At 31.6% G+C, this 16,725-nt stretch overlaps 1 protein-coding gene across 1 annotated transcript in view; it reads left to right on the top strand.

The window, feature by feature from the left end:
- The window catches only part of LOC134697978 (uncharacterized), a 42,489-nt gene extending 28,362 nt beyond the window's left edge, over positions 1–14,127 (top strand). The window contains exons 15-21 of the mRNA XM_063560263.1: positions 8,269–8,457; positions 10,180–10,251; positions 10,966–11,074; positions 12,194–12,313; positions 13,090–13,162; positions 13,512–13,626; positions 14,077–14,127. Coding sequence (XP_063416333.1) covers positions 8,269–8,457; positions 10,180–10,251; positions 10,966–11,074; positions 12,194–12,313; positions 13,090–13,162; positions 13,512–13,626; positions 14,077–14,127 — 729 coding nt within the window. The remainder of the gene's footprint in view (positions 1–8,268; positions 8,458–10,179; positions 10,252–10,965; positions 11,075–12,193; positions 12,314–13,089; positions 13,163–13,511; positions 13,627–14,076) is intronic.
- The last annotated feature ends 2,598 nt before the right edge of the window (positions 14,128–16,725 follow it).

The raw sequence follows: 16,725 nt of genomic DNA, 5'->3' as shown, positions 1-16,725 counted from the left end.
CGCATCAAATAAAAATATCACTTATGAGTACAGATATTACTTTGACACGCTTTTCAACAAAAAGACAAAACATTAGCGATTTTGTAATGTATAAAATGCACACGGGTGACATAACTAATTAACGCCAAATCAAGAAATGCACGGTCATGATGGAGTATGGGCATGTACAAATGTCATAAAAAAAAGTAGAAAGGATCGTGTATGTTTCTGTCTGTGGTGAACAAAAAATAAAGATTAGTACCTTGTTAAGCCCCAGTCCAACTAGACCACGATCGCAACACACTCACCCCGATTTAAAATAAATTCAGATCGTGGTGAGGTCGCGATATGAGCGGCATGAACATGTAAATGTTCGTTGCTTTCACGATGCTACTATGTCCTCACTATGCTTCTTCAACTTCCTGCTACGATTATACCACGTTCTCACCGGGCTTAGTCTGCGACCTCACTACGCTTATCAAGATCTTTCTACGCTATTCACGTTCTCACTACGACCATACCACGTGTTATCCGATTGCAACACGATCTTACCATGCTTCTACTGCAATTATAGCACGTTCTTACCACGATTTTACTACGTTCAGATCTCGACATCAAAAGATCAATATAGGATAACAAAAAACTTAAATCAAATAGTTTGGGGTTGTGGGGTTAAACTACTGTAAGTTTTGGTTATTCGACATTGATTTCTACATATATCTATACTGATCAATCATTTTTTACAAATTAAGTTAAGAAAGATTCAGTGAAAAAACTAAGTAAGTTTAGTTTTTGTTATCCCTCATTGAACTTTTGATGTCATCCCTTACTTCGTTCTCAGTAAATATGTCTACATCGTGTTCCATATCAATACAGTTCCATTCATTCCATTTCTTATTAATACGTAGATTTCTCGGAAATAATACAGTCATGTCACCAAGATCTACTAGAGCATGTCGTTGTGGTGGGGGTTGATGTTAAGGCAGAGGGAGCAAAGTAGCGAATCCTGATCAAATAGAGATGTCGGACTGACCAATCCAACCTAAATTACAATTGGTCCATATAGCTCAAATGACGATATTTTTGTGACCGATAGGAGATATGACGTGTGTCATTATATATAAGAAGATGTGATATGAGTGCCAATGAGACAACTCTCCATCCAAGTAATAACTTATAAAAGTAAATCATTATAGGCCAAGGTACGGCCTTCAACACGGAGCCTTGCCCACATCGAACAGCAAGATATAAAAGACACAAAAAAAATACCAGTGTAAAACCATTTGAAAGGGAAAACCAACGGTTTAATCTAATGCCGTTAGAGCAAAGGGATAATTACATACAGACAAAGAAAATCTAGGGAGCTTTCTTATATATTCTATATGTGAAAATGACAATGAGAATGATGGTCGTAGTATGAGCGTAGTCAGGTCGTAAGAAGAGCGTGATGAGGACGGCAAGGGCGTGCTAGAATCGTACTATGGTGGTGAACAACGTGGTATAGTCGTAGTGGAAGCGTAGTCGGGTCGCAGTGAAAACATAGCATAGTCTCAACGAAAATAATCACGCTTTCGCTACGCTCTCGCTACGATGATACAGTGCCCTTTGCGATCTTACTACGATCTTAGTGCGCTATCACTACGCTTCTACTATGACCCGATTTGGCCACGACCGCACCATGATTGTTGTGAACATGTTCAAAGTTGGCCACTCTCATCACGATCCTGAAGACCTCACCATGACCGTTATACGATCTTACTGCGATCTACACGATCGTACTACGATCATCAAAATTTGCATTGTTTTCACAGATCGTAGTGCGATCGTGGCCTAGTGGGACTGCGGTATTACTTGTATAATTTAAAACTTGTAAAACAAATATTGAAACAATTAACTTAGAATTTCCTTTTTTTTTGTATAATGTTATTGTTTATTTATCCTGGAACAGAGAGGTGCGTCGATGTGAACTTTCCTTATCACCCCAACGTCATCACCGTACAGAGTAGTCCGAATATTTTTTTAGAGCGGCAATTTTTCGCTGGAAGGCATTATAGCAGTAAAAATGAACCACCTTATCAAATTACAATTTATATGCAATATTCTGGATAAATGAAAATACAAAGCAAAACTCGATTATCAACATAATACGCTAAAACTCGGCAAACTTTTTGAAAACTCTGTTGCTTGTATTTCCATTAACTACTAGTAACAAGTTCTGGGTCAAATCTGATACTGGTAAAATAGAATAATAGTTTTAACTCTATACATTACATCATTTATATATTTCCCTTCTATTAGTCGCAACACAAAGCGGTGATTTCAGATTTTGTTATAAACACTTGTCATAATCACACCTTAACCTCGTCATTATTCAATGATTGATAATACTTAATTTAATCATTGACAAAAAATATATATCTTCATAAATTTGATCCGGTTGTAGAAGAAACCAGGACGGGTTCAAACAAAAATATTTTGAAAGCAGAAAAACTTATAAGAAGGGCGTATTAATCAAATAACAATACTAATATTAAAAGTTCAGGCAAAAGATTGGGCCACTTTATAGCTTGCTGTCCGGCTCCGTGTTTAAGACCATACTTTGCCCGATAATTGTTTACTTGTTAGACATTGCGTCTTGGATTGAGAGTTGTCTCATTGGCATAACACCATAACTTCTTATTTCTAAAAAAAAATAATTCGCATGTGCTTTAATTCAGTTACGGACAGGCGATCTTGCTTGTGTATTCTAGTATCTTTTATATTTTAATCGAATTACTACCTTGTTTTATGCTTATTCGAACATTTGACCTGAGACATGACATGTATGAACCATTCATGTTAACCTCCGATTATTTGTTGCGTTGCCTTGGTCAAACCTAAGTTTCCCGTGAACTGTTAATTATAGTGGTGGTCATGTTTTACCACTTATATTTTGTTTTGATTTAAAGACGCTTCTTGTTGTATCAATTATTGTTTGTGGGGTTCGTGATGCTTATTCTTTGGTTTTATATGTTGTGTCATGTGTACTATTGTTTGTCTGTTTGTCTTTTATTCATTTTTAGCCATGGCGTTGTCAGTTTGTTTTCGATTTATGAGTTTGACTGTCCCTCTGGTATCTTTCGTCCCTCTTTTATGTGAGAATAGTTGATGTACAGCTAAAAACATCAAATATCTTTAACTACCAAATCAAATATTGTAAATGAATATGCACTATTTATTGTGAAGATTTGTCAATTGTCTCCTAAATGATAGTATTTTTGGTCTTTAGTCGTATTGAAATTGAATTATTACGGAATCATATCAGTAAAAAAAAGTTGTCGCTGTTTTGTTCACGTATCGTTGTTGTCAATATTATGGAATTTGATGAGACTGTTATACAAGTGAGATGTTCAGCTACCTATAAAATCAGGTTCAATCCATCATTTTCTACATAAAAAAATGCCTGTACCATGAATATGACAGTTGTTATCAAATCGTTTGATGTGTTTCAACTTTTGATTTTGCCATTTTATTAGGGACTGTTTGTTCGAATTTTCCTCGGAGTTCAGTATTTGTGTGATTTTACTTTTTAAATAGCTTTAATAAATGTAAGCTGTCAAAATTATTTTCGATTTATTAAAGAATTTCAGAAATTAACGTTACTTCTCAAAAAGAAATGAATAAGTCGGAGCTGCTTAGCTATGGTATAGCCATCGATCGATGGTACGTCAATGTCACATGGACACCTGACGAGAAGGATATTGGTAATCATGCGGTCTGCTTCACAGCTTTCGATAGTATGAGGTATAAAGAGATATCAACGTTTAAAAATAAAATAACAGTTATTTGACCGACAGAACCATATCAACAAAAATGATAAAATCGTAAACGTAACATATGTCATTCCCTTTTTTCAGACTATTAATCATGTTTACGTCAGTGAATTAATTATAAAAAAAAATCATAAATTTCGGCAATTTATTATACCTGTTATATTCAACAAACTAAAAGAAGTAGATATATGACCTCCTGTGAAGTCTGCAGTTCTGATTGCAGTTTCTGGTTTCGCATAGTGCTTTTGATGCTCAATTGATACTTAAAATAAATCGGGGTTGGTTGTACGCTGGATAATGTCATGTTCTGTAAATTAGTTTCTTCTTATAGGTAACTGCTTGTACTTGGATTTTATCTATATATCTTAATTTTGTTTTTAAAATTTGTATCCAAATTGCTAAACATGTAAACAGAGAAATTCGTGCGAAGATTTCTGAGTTTGCAGTTTGTGCATTATTTTCACTTTTATGTTGTGTTTTACTGTATAATAGGCATGTTTTTACTTATTTCACTGAAATAATACAAAGATAGAGATGTTAAGATATAAACAAAAATTGATAATTTAATTGTCTTTAAAATACCGTGATTATGTGTAGTATATAATTCAAAATTAGCCACACCTCTGGGTTTTTTTCAGTATTCATACTCATGCGGAAAAAAAGATCAAAATTTACATTAGCAAATTTTACCTGCTGTTCGCTTTTGCTTTGACCCATTTTCTTTAAACAAAAATTTTACATTGAACTAATTCTTTATTTCAGTCAAGCTTCAAATCAGATCTGTATTACGTTACAAGTGATAAGTAAGTAAAGTGATTTAATCTGCAAAGACTATGTGCAACGATTTTCATTTGTAAAGGAAATATTTGTTGTACGCAATAAAGAGAAAAAAATGACAAACAGATTGAAAATGAGATATTATATTTAAGTTTCATTAGACATGGTAGATACGTATGCAATGTTTTGTGTAATTGGACAAGGAAATAATGTGATATTTTAAGTAATAAGAGGATTTAAATCTGTAATGTAATATGGAGATTGTTTGATATTTTATGAAAGAACAGTACTTCTTTTGTTTATATCAAGAATCAAATTTGTCAAATATTTGCCAAAATCTTTTGGTAACAATGAATACCAATGATCATTCAAGAGATGTATGTCATCATACGATATGCAGTAAGATCTTTTAATGTATGAGTCTGGATGTTTCTCATGAACAAAAATAGTATCGTATGCATTTTGTTTGAAAACCCAAGCGTGCATTATTAGGACTATGAAGAGCAATTCATTTTAAACCAATCTTACATGTAACAAAAAATGTTTTGCAGGAAAACTACTTTTTGTGCCGAATCATAGTTATGGGGATACTTTAAAAATTACAAGTTAAGATCACTCAAACAATTTGGTTTGGTATAATAACCATGTATTTGACAAGATCATCGATAAACAAAGTTTCCGTTTATGTAATGATTTCGATTCAAACAGTTATATATGTATTTCTACAAATGATAATCATTTGTTTTTAAATCCCACCCAACTACCATAAAAAGATATTTACGGAAAGCATTTTTTTTCAAAATTTAAACGATACTGATATGATGTCGTCTATTGTAAAATATTTGGCATACAAGTCAATTCCTTGCCCTTATCAAAATTGACATGCTCAAATGATTTTTTGGTAGAGGCACACGTCAATACAATAAGATGAGATCTTAAATTGCATGTGTCTCCATCAAGACTATAACGAATCTTGCTAAAACAAAGTCCTAAATGACGAAAATAAATTAATCAAATTACTGTTTTATGAATTACACGTTATTGCTTAATAGGATCGTTGTCGTATTGTTACTATTAATATCACATTGAACGGCATTGATGATTCAAATTCATTTATGGCCATTATCACTGGTACCTTTATTATTTTTCATATGTATTAAGATGCAAATCTGTGTGGAGAAAACATAGATAGATTTCAAACTAAATGGATATTAACCCGAGAAAACACACAAATGTCCTTATCCTGCACTGGTGAACACGTGGGTAATGTTTCAAGAAACTGCAGAAGTGGTGGAATTTGGGATGAACCAGATTACAGCAGGTGCATAAGTAAATCAATGCTATATATCCAAGAACAAGTAAGTCATTTTAGATTGATTTTTTCTCATTTACATTCTATGTTCTGGTGAATTGGCTTATATTGTTGTGATTGAGTAATGTCTAATTCGTGTAATTATCAATTTCTATAACGTAATAATAAAAGCTGCATGTGATGTTTTCTATTCTAGTTTTTGTTTCGCGATATCTTTTGTAATTGAACATGTATATAAGAATTATCACCCCGTAAACATAATTGTTTTATCGTTATTCCTGAGTAATGGTAAGAGGTTTTGATTAACATCTTTATTTTGTATCAATTTTGATCGAAGCAATATAGTTAGATTTAACAAAAGTAATTTCATCTATCTAATTGTAAAGGATAAAAGGTGTAAAGTTTTGTCATTTTATATGTAACGATATTGTCAAAATTTGAAATATATGATCAAGGGTTTCGAAAACATTATTATCAGTATATAGGAGTTTCATCCGATGATATGTTTGAAATCAGTTTAAAGCACACTATATTTGTAATTCATTGTTTTCAACTTTGAAAGTAAGGAAGATAACTCAAATAGAAGCATCATAAAAAGTGTAGTGAATTTTTCTTTTTTGATATGAAGCAAGAAAACTAGTTTGGGGGACCCCATTTTTTCTTCATCTAATCTGAAAGCATATTATGAGAGCATTCTTCTCACATTTTATCTAAATATTCTATTGTGTACTTTTTTTTATCATTTATAATTCAAGAAATTGGAATTTTTCATACATAATCTATAACATATAGCGTAAAAAGGCCGGTGACCCATACATTTTATTATATTTTTGATAAAAACATAATAAAAACATCATTTTGACAAACTATTATAAAAATTCTATGGATTTTAATTGAGAGTACCCCGCCACATTTATAAGTATTCTTAATATTTCTTTAAATTGAGTACTTCCAACATGATTAAAATACAGCAACGGCTTTCCGGTTTATTGCTCAGAATAATAAATGTTCCTACCCATTATGAAATGTACTGTCCTAATATATAGCGTACTAATTCCGTAGCATACTTCACGCTTATCACCAGCCCAGGAGTCCCACTTCAGTGTTGACTAGAATATCAATTATATGGTATTTTTTATAAAACTTTGATTTTTTCGAAAAACTAAGGATTTTCTTATCCCAGGAATAGATTACCTTAGCCGTATTTGGCACAACTGTTTGGAAAGGAGTAGGTTCAGTAAGACCCCTTTTTTTGCCTCAAAATGTAGCAGTTTTACAAAATTGTTAAAATGTATTCTTTTAGTTATTTATTGGACAGTAGAATGCTTCTGCTGAATAAATACGGGCTGTGTTTGACATAACAATGCACATATATCGGGTACTAGCATCATTAAGTCATGCTAAGTTACTGAAATCTTCACAATTTTAGCATTTTAGTTATATTTTATACGGTTTCCGTCTTAAATGAAAGTGGCCGCATTCGTGTTCTTAATATTGAAATGTAGGTTGTATTTGATGATAATACATAACATAAACATGATATATAAAGGTTAAGGATGAACACGGATGCGGCCACTTTCATTTGTGACAAAAACCATCTAAAAAGTGACAATTTTTGGCATACTTGATAGATTTTTCATATTTAAATGTTTAAGCTAGAATCGGGGCGTTTTTAATGAGTTAATCAGTTAAAATCTTTTACATATACTTATTGAATCAACTAAAATAGACACTTAAGAGTTTAAAAAGTGTCTAAATTCTTTCGTCAGATGAACTTGAAATGTGAGGCCAAAATCGGCTCTTACCGGACCTACTCCTTTAGGTCCTCAATGCTCTTCAACTTGGTACTTGTTTGGCTTTACATTTATTTCGATCTGAGCGTCACTGATGATTCTTATGTAGACGAAACGCGCGTCTAGCGTACTAAACTATAATCCTGCTACCTTTTATAACTAATTATCCGATATGGATACTGATTTAAAATAGTAGATGTTGTTCGATTGCCATTGAGACAACTATCCACCCAATTTTAAATGAAGTGTATACATTTGTAACAGGAATTTAAGGAAACCATGCTGCCCATTATTTTTATGAAAGTCACTACCAATCTTCGTAAGTAATAATATTCTCAAACACCGGAAGTAACTTCGAAAACAAGACGTTTTTTGTAGAATCTTAGATTCGTGAACAAAATGATTGAAAATATCTGTAATTGTTATATTCACAATGGATGCTTAGTTATAATGTACTGCTTTTTATTACTTTCTTCAATATTCGTATTGTTCCTGTTGAAACTTTTTCCGTTAAAATAATATTCATCTGCTGACAGAAAACACACAACAAAAAAGTTATCTTATGCAGATGAGGACATCTTTTCTCATTTTTCAGTTGGATAAGCTTTTTTCTGGGAACAGTGACGATGATTTTGTGAGCACTATTCTGGAAGATCTAGAGAACATCACAAGGAACAACTATGGATTACGTTCTGGTGATCTCTTTACAGCATCAGCTATATTGAATGATATTGCCACATATGTAATAAATTATGAAGATGAACTTTCAATTAATCAACTGGATGTAAGTCTGTTCATAAATAATTGTTATAACATAATAATATGGAGTTGTTTTGTCCGTTCTTGATGAATGCTTCAAATAACCTGAATCTTCAGTTATTTTAACAGAAAAAATCCAATTACTATATTGAGTAATTGATTGTTGTTTGCGGAAACGTCCAGTGTCAAATATTTCATGCATGCTCAGGACGAGAACAAGTTAAAAACAGTTAATTTATTCAATTTCATTATAACAGCATACTATTAAAAAGTAGATAAACAAAAATACCGAACTCCGAGGAAAATTCAAAAAGGAAAATCCAAAATCAAAAGGCAAAATCAAAAGTCCAAACACATCAAACGAATGGCTAACAACTGTCATATTCCTGACTTGGTACAGGCATTTTCTAATGTAGAAAATGGTGGATTGAACCTGGTTATAAATGACAGTGGAACTGAAATTCATAACACGAATACACTATGTGAGAGACAATAAAAAAAAAGATGAGAAGATATTCTTCAACAATATATGGATTATGAACTAATAAACCAAACACTTAAAAACTAATCAAAAACCTGTTTGTAAGCATCCCATATACTGTGTTACAAATACATTGTATCGGAACTACTCATATTGATTTGAGGCTTACTATTAGCTGTTCTTTTAGCTTTAGTCAGTTATGATGTACGATGTTTAAGAGGGGCAAATATAAACCAAACGAACATTGAAAGAATGCGAAAGTAAGATGACAACGCCATAGCAAATACAAACAAATAATCAAAATGACAGACAACAGTTTACAAGGCACAACACAAGATGTTCAGACTGAGCAAGACAAATCCCAACAAAAACCGGGGTTGTATTTATACATGTTTATAAGGTTCATATATAAATATGTAAACAGTTTTAGTGTTCCCCATCAAAGTTTTATTTCCGCCTATGTTACAGCAAATTTCTAATCACAGGTGTAATGTATCGTTTTAAAACAAAATATATAAACTTCTTCATAAGTTTATAATGTAGTTTATTTGAACAAATAGAATATACATTTTTTTAATATTTAATGTATGACATCTAACTTGCATACAAAAAATATAATTTGAGTTTACAGAAACGCTATAACATATTTTTTTTGGAAATCGTTAAAAGCTAGTTGACAAACAGGGATTTACATATGATACGAAAACCGATACTGCTAATTACATTTCATAACGGTCCTATGTTTTATATAACGGTCTTTATACATTTAAATGAGATAGTGTAATATCCATTACATTTCTTTTTACACGGCCAGTATATAAGGAAGATTGAAAGCGTGCTTGACCAATGCGACATTCGTTACAACAAAGAAAGGAATAGATTAGTTTGGTTTACTAGTTCCCTCTCTCCCATCCATTTCACAATCTTATTTGTAACTTTGTCGCACCTTACTGACGCGTGTATTTGGAATTTTGATATATATTTATTATGAATAATTTAAATTAAAAGAAATTTTATAGCGAACGCACAAACCTATCCTGTGTTCAGTTTGTTCTACGAAAAAATGAAACGAAGGAGAAAATGACAATATCTATATCTTCTAAAAGAAACAAAATCTTCTGATTATAACATGAAATACAACACATATTTACAAAGTCAGTTATACTTTAAATATCTTTGTAAAAATGATTCTAATTCTACATTTTTCACTCTCATAATTGATATAATTTGAAATCATTGGTAAGTGATTGAAAGTATGTATTTCAGATTTTTGGTTCTTTGTGCAATAATTTACTAGATGAAAGAAATCACGAGTCATGGAAAGAACTTAACGACAAGGTAACCATTTTCAAATAGAGTATATATGCATTGATACATGTCTATTGGTACACGAATTGCATTTTAGCATTATCTATTATGTTATATTTCAAAATTGGATCGTATTAGCGAATATTTGCCACGGCATTAAATGCATTCATGTAATGTACGATTTTAAATATTCTGGTTTACCGAAATGACATCGTTGGTTTATTGGTGGAAAAAGCCAAATTTAAACAGCGAATATTGTATAAATCTTCTAGGGTGAACATTTACAAAGTTCAACCTTAGTCTTTCTATAATTTTAAAATTGATCAACCGAAAATGCAAAAAAGGAAAGTAATAAATCATGCCAGTTTAAAGCACAATTTCAAAAGAAATGCATTGTGTGAAGTCCTCCGTATTTCATAAAGACTTATTATTATCTACTTCTGATTATGCATTAGTTTAGCATCTTAACTAACAAAAAAACATTTACAGTTATAATCTGGAAAATACAATTTTAGGAAAGTGAAAAATATGTCAAACTTTGACAAAAAAATCACACGATAAAACAAAAAAAGTCAATGAAACACATAGCCAAAATTAAGAGCGTTTTACAGAAAATTTTAAAAATAATAACACGTGATAACTTATATGCAAAGGAAGGCTTTTTCGGCACCATAGACAATAAATATGTACATGTAGCAATCAATAATGCGATATTCCCAATTTAATTTAGATTTTTTTCATCAGGGATCAAATGGTGTTACTTCACTCGTGAACGCAGTAACAGAGTACACTAATCAAGTGAACCAAATTATAAATACTGAAGCCACATTGATTGTTGCAAAAGATAATGTTGGTACGTTTCTTGATTAAACATGTTAAACATTATGTTTTTTTGCTTTCTGAACTTGTGCGTAGATGTTCTTTGTGATTAGGAGTAATACATACTTTGCTGAAATATACCATGTTATGCTTAAGGGGAAAACAAAGAAGGTCGTTTACGCTTGTGTATGTACATACAAGCTCATATTTTATTTCTCATTCACGTTTTGTTTATATTATTTTTTGGCGTTTTTACGATTAGAAAAATTAAAATTGTTGCCAGTTAATCAGTGAAATTCATACCTCTTAAACAACAAATTATCAGTAGTTATATCTCATTAAACTGGGTTTGTTTTTGTTTATCTAATACGTCTGTCAGCAGAATCATATAGTGTAAGCATTTATCATTCATAACAATTGTTCAGATCATCCAAGTTGATCTAACACACAATATGACGAACACCTCGAACGAACTAACCACAAAGAGACAGCCATTAACATAGCCATTAATTTTGTTTTTACAACTTCTATTACATAATTGTCGAAAGAACAGTCAATTTTTTTTTTCTTTAAATAGTTCTTTAGAATATGTTATTTATGAAAACATATTATTTACCTTTCCAGAGCATTGAAGGCGTAACTTGAGTACTATACGGAATTTAATTACCCAATGAATATGGTATTAGATCTTTAGCACACTGTGTATCACATTCACCTTACCATGTAGTAATTTGACTAGTGGCCGATCAAAGTAGTCGTCTTCAGTATTAATAACCTTCTTTCATTGGTCCATACAAAAACAAATACCATCATTAACAACTTGTTAGATTTAAATGAGTTTTATGAATTTATTTCAACCGGCCATCACCAACTTCGACTTCTGTTGAACCCTTTCTGATTTTTCCTTAACACCGTGTTGTTTTTACAAAAGAAAGTAACACTGATTTGAAATTAACCCCGCCTATTACCCTTCATTAAATATATCAACCAATCATATTCCAATAACTGTATATCAGGTAAGAATATTCCTCGAATGTAACTATGATCTTAAATTCGTGTTTATCCACAGCGGTCGCATAATGCAAATTTTGTTTGTTTCATTTGCTTGACTTCCTATGCTGCGTAATTGTTTATCGATATGTCAATATTTTAGTAATGCAAGTAGGCAAGGCTGGTTCGGACGAGATATCTGTTCCTGATCGTTCGAAAACTTCTGACTCATGGATAGCAGATTCAGTGACTGAAATTAAACTGAAGAAGAATATTTGTGGTGGTAAATAATTGATATGTAACTAAGTTCAAATCCAAATATTATTGCAGTCAAAATCCAAAAAAAAGGAGTAGGAATGTGTAACCAGATAAATTTAAACAGAACTGTTGATTTATCGATCTTAATTTGATACTTCATATATATACAGTGAACTTTAAATATGAATTTGTAGTTAATCGGAAAAACAAAACGAAAATACTTCAATAAAAACAAATCATTTGATACATAATCTAAAAAAAATGTGAACCGAAAACAAACAAACCGGCCAGATTAAATCACAATTATTAAAATACAAATGTATAACATATTTCCCAAAATAAAGAATCGTCAGTTAAAATTGAAGACTTTGCACTTAATATGGAATGCTTCTTTAAATATGTGACACTTACGCTTTAGCCTTCACGCTTTTGTAATTTGAACGATTTTTATTAACATTCTTCAGCATAAAGTTAATTGTGTGACCGCTCAATTGAACAAACCATGTTGTGTTAAGGTCTAAAAAAAAGTATTCAAATTGACATTATATTAATAATATAGTGTTCTGAAATCAAATCAGAATTCAGTTTGACGTTAAGAAACAAACTACTTACCAAACATATTCCCTGATAATGTTACATAATCATGTATTACCTTCATATACATGATATATTCATAATTGAGATTTAAGCAGAAAATAATTTGGATGGAAATAATGGATGTGTAACAAATATGTTACATTCATATATATCAGTAAAATTCTTGTAACACAAAAATTTAAAACTGACACCATTATGTTTTAGGGTTGACGGGTTACAGTAGCACATTTTATCGAAATATTTCAAGTTTTTTCCCGAAGTATTTAATACTAAATGGGTGAGTATTTATAGACAGATTTTTTGAATCAACAGGAAATACAATATTTCTGCTGTCATTCATAATTATATATAAAAAGAAAAGTGTCCAAGCATTCAGGTCTTTGTGATATAGTGTGTATATCTCTGATACACTTTGTGATATAGTGTGTATATCTCTGTCATTTGTTGAAAATCAAATAGAGACCGCTAGATGACAAATTGTATTGCTCTCTCGTGAACACTCATCTCTAATTTCATTATTCAAGTTGCCTTTTTGTTTATATCTTCTGCACTTTCATGTACTTACCATATTCCTATGTAAAAAGTACCATAATTAGCTGACATGATTTTATTCATTTTATTTACAGTGATGTACAGCCATTTAATGGAAGTTTCGATGTTAATTCTATTATAGCTGATTTTACGATTTACGGGAAATCTTGTTCGGATTATTCCATAATTATAAAATTCGAACACCTATTAGTAAGTTATAGTATTTCATTATGCTCTAGACATATACATATTTCATAACCCTTAAATGAAATGTATCTTTTTTTACAAAACTTTACATACATAATTAGAAAAACAAAAATGTGTCTCGCAATTTGTTTAGTATTTTTGTAAATCAATAAACATAACATAATGTCAAATCTGTATATATAAGTGCATGATTTCAGTAGAAACGATCATTACCTCATATAGCTGTTCCAAAACTTTTATAAGATTGGTTGTCAAATTTATTTTTTCATTTAGAAGCCAGGCATCCCAATTAACTATAAAGCAGCGTAAATCTATCAAATTCCTTGTTATATGTTACTGACTAAAATTTCACCGCGAGGATATGAAATCTTTAAGACGATAGCACGTGTTGGTTTAAAGCAATCATTATTATTATTATGATATTTTTTAACCTAACAAATCTTTGTTTCCAAGGGAGACTACTCGACACCTTTCTGTGGATTTTGGGATTTCGGTGCTACGTGAGTATTAAAACCAATACATATAAGGCCGTACGGTGACCTATAGTTGTTAATTTCTGTATCATTTGGTCTCTTGTGGAGAGTTGTCTCATTGACAATCATACAAGGTTTATTTTAATTATGTGTAAGTCTAAACACCGAACAGTGTGTCAGTTTTGAAAACATTACTCAGATTTTTTGTGATTGAACAAAAAACTAAGCAATTGACAGATGTATTAACATACGATTACGATCGGAAATTTTATATAAATGATATTTTGACTCTGATAAACCATAAGCTGACATCTACATGAGAATCATTCTGGTGTACTTTTCACTTATAAGGATGTTGTATTTCCTACCCATGTTATAAATATATTTTTAAAACTATTTAAGAAATATAACCATTTGGTGAAATTTCAATTGACAGATAAATAAGATATTGTTGAACAAGGGCGCTTGTCTATCAAATCCATCTTCACAACTTTAATATAGGATAAGTATTAACATGAAGTTTCTTTTGAAAAGAGGTGTTGTTCTTTATGTATATTGAAAACTATTGATTTCATATTTGGATTAATTTTATTATAGCAATTCTACAAATGGAGCATGGTCATCTTTCGGGTCACGAGTTGTTGAGTCAACAGATTCTTACACAGTCTGTGAATATAATCACACTACAAATTTCGCCATGCTAATGAGCCCAGGAAGGACAGTACGTATATCTATTGAAATCTAAACAACACATAACGATGTAATGTTAATCTTCTACAGTATATGAGTTAAGCAAGTGTTTTCTAATTTGGGCTGTTTTACACTATTAAATTATGTTGGGGCCGTTTATAGCTTGCTGGTATGTGTGAGCCAATGCATCTTGTTGAAAGCCATGCTTTGACCTATAATGTTTTACTTTCTACATAATGTGCCTTGGATAGAGAGTTGTCTCAATGACATGTATACCACATCTTCAACTATCTACTTACAAAATGGAACTGTATTTCTGAATTAATTGATTGTTATGTTGCAATATCGTGTTGATCCGTTTTTATTGGTGTAGAATGCAGGAGTGTACGGTGAAAACCACCGACTAGTTGTAAAAAAACCGACGATTCTAGTCTTTAGATTCAAGACGAATGCATGTGCCATGTGCGAGATTGTACCTTACAACCTCAGTTTAGACAGACATGTGATCAGGTGATACAGAAGTTCAACTACTAAGATTACTCCGCCATCGAGGCCTCATCTGTAAGTATAGCTTCTGTTGAAAAAATCATGACACAGGAAAGGAATTATGATGAAAGCGTTCCCATCCACGCTAGTGGATGTTGTATATACTCTTAATTGTGATTAACAAAACATTAACAATTCAGTCAGTTAATGTTTAACTTGTTTTTATTGTAATTTTACATTGAAACATTTCTGCAATGTAATGAAACATTTTCACTTTCGTTCTAGCCGAGTATACATCATTTTCCACTGAGCATTATATCAGCAATAGGATGCGGTATATCAATTTTGTGTCTTTTGATTACAATTCTGATTTATTCTGTGCTTTGGAGGTAAGTTATAACGGGTTTATTATCAGATTAGCAAGCAACACGATGGGTGCCACATGTGGAGCAGGATATGCTCACCTTTCCGGAGCACCTGAGATCAACCCAAGTTTTTGATTGGGTTCGTGCTTTTTCTTAAGTTTTCTATATTGTGTTTTCTGTACTATTATTTGTCTGTTTGTCTTTTTCTCTTTAACCAGGACGTGGTTAGTTTATTTTCGACTAATGTGCTTGAACGTTCCTCTGGTATCTATCACCACTCTTTAAATCATCATTGAGAGTTGTTCCATTGTTGTAATTGAGAAAACGTAGGTAATTTGAATATACGCATACCGCTAAGAGTAAGGTTCTATATAAATTAACCAATGGTGTGTATTTTATAGTAACATCTATGCTTAGCCTGAAATATGCGTCCAATTTTCAGATATGTGTCTCATGACGTCATTACACTCAAGTGTGAAGTCTTTTGTCCAGCTATTCCTTATTTATTTGATATACATATATGTTACCCTTTGTTTGATCAAATCTGTTATTTTACGGTAAAAAATCTGTAATGTTACGTACATTTTGACAGATACAAATATAATGTGAAGGGTTAAGAACGCTCCACTCTTCCCTCGTGGAACTAGTCGGTAACAACACAACATAAACTGAAACTGTAAAAATCAATTGGAAAGGGCTTGAATCATAAGATCGAAAAAAGAATCACCATGCATTTAAAAAAAAATAGGGACTCAAAACTGATTTTCAATATTTACCGTTCTGCTTTTAATATGTATATGTTTTACAACACAAATACATCATTGGATGCTGAATTCTGTCATTAACACGAAGTACAATGAACCGAGTGTTAAAAAGGTAACATATTCGTGGAAAAAGGAGCATTAATTTGTCTTGCGATGTCAGTTCCAATAAATAATATGACACAGATCGGAGGAACTTGAGTCTATGAAAAATTCAATCAGATCTAATACAAAAATGTTAAGCTAATATGTTTTTCACTTGAGTTAAAGTGGTATAAACATTGCAATGTTTGTAAAAAAGATTTCATTGTCTTTGTTGTTTGAAAT

The sequence above is a fragment of the Mytilus trossulus genome, chromosome 14 (assembly GCF_036588685.1).
Source record: "Mytilus trossulus isolate FHL-02 chromosome 14, PNRI_Mtr1.1.1.hap1, whole genome shotgun sequence".
Classification (NCBI taxonomy): domain Eukaryota; kingdom Metazoa; phylum Mollusca; class Bivalvia; order Mytilida; family Mytilidae; genus Mytilus; species Mytilus trossulus.
The sequence above is the reverse complement of the archived record's forward strand: the minus strand, read 5'-3'. Positions and strand labels throughout refer to the sequence as shown.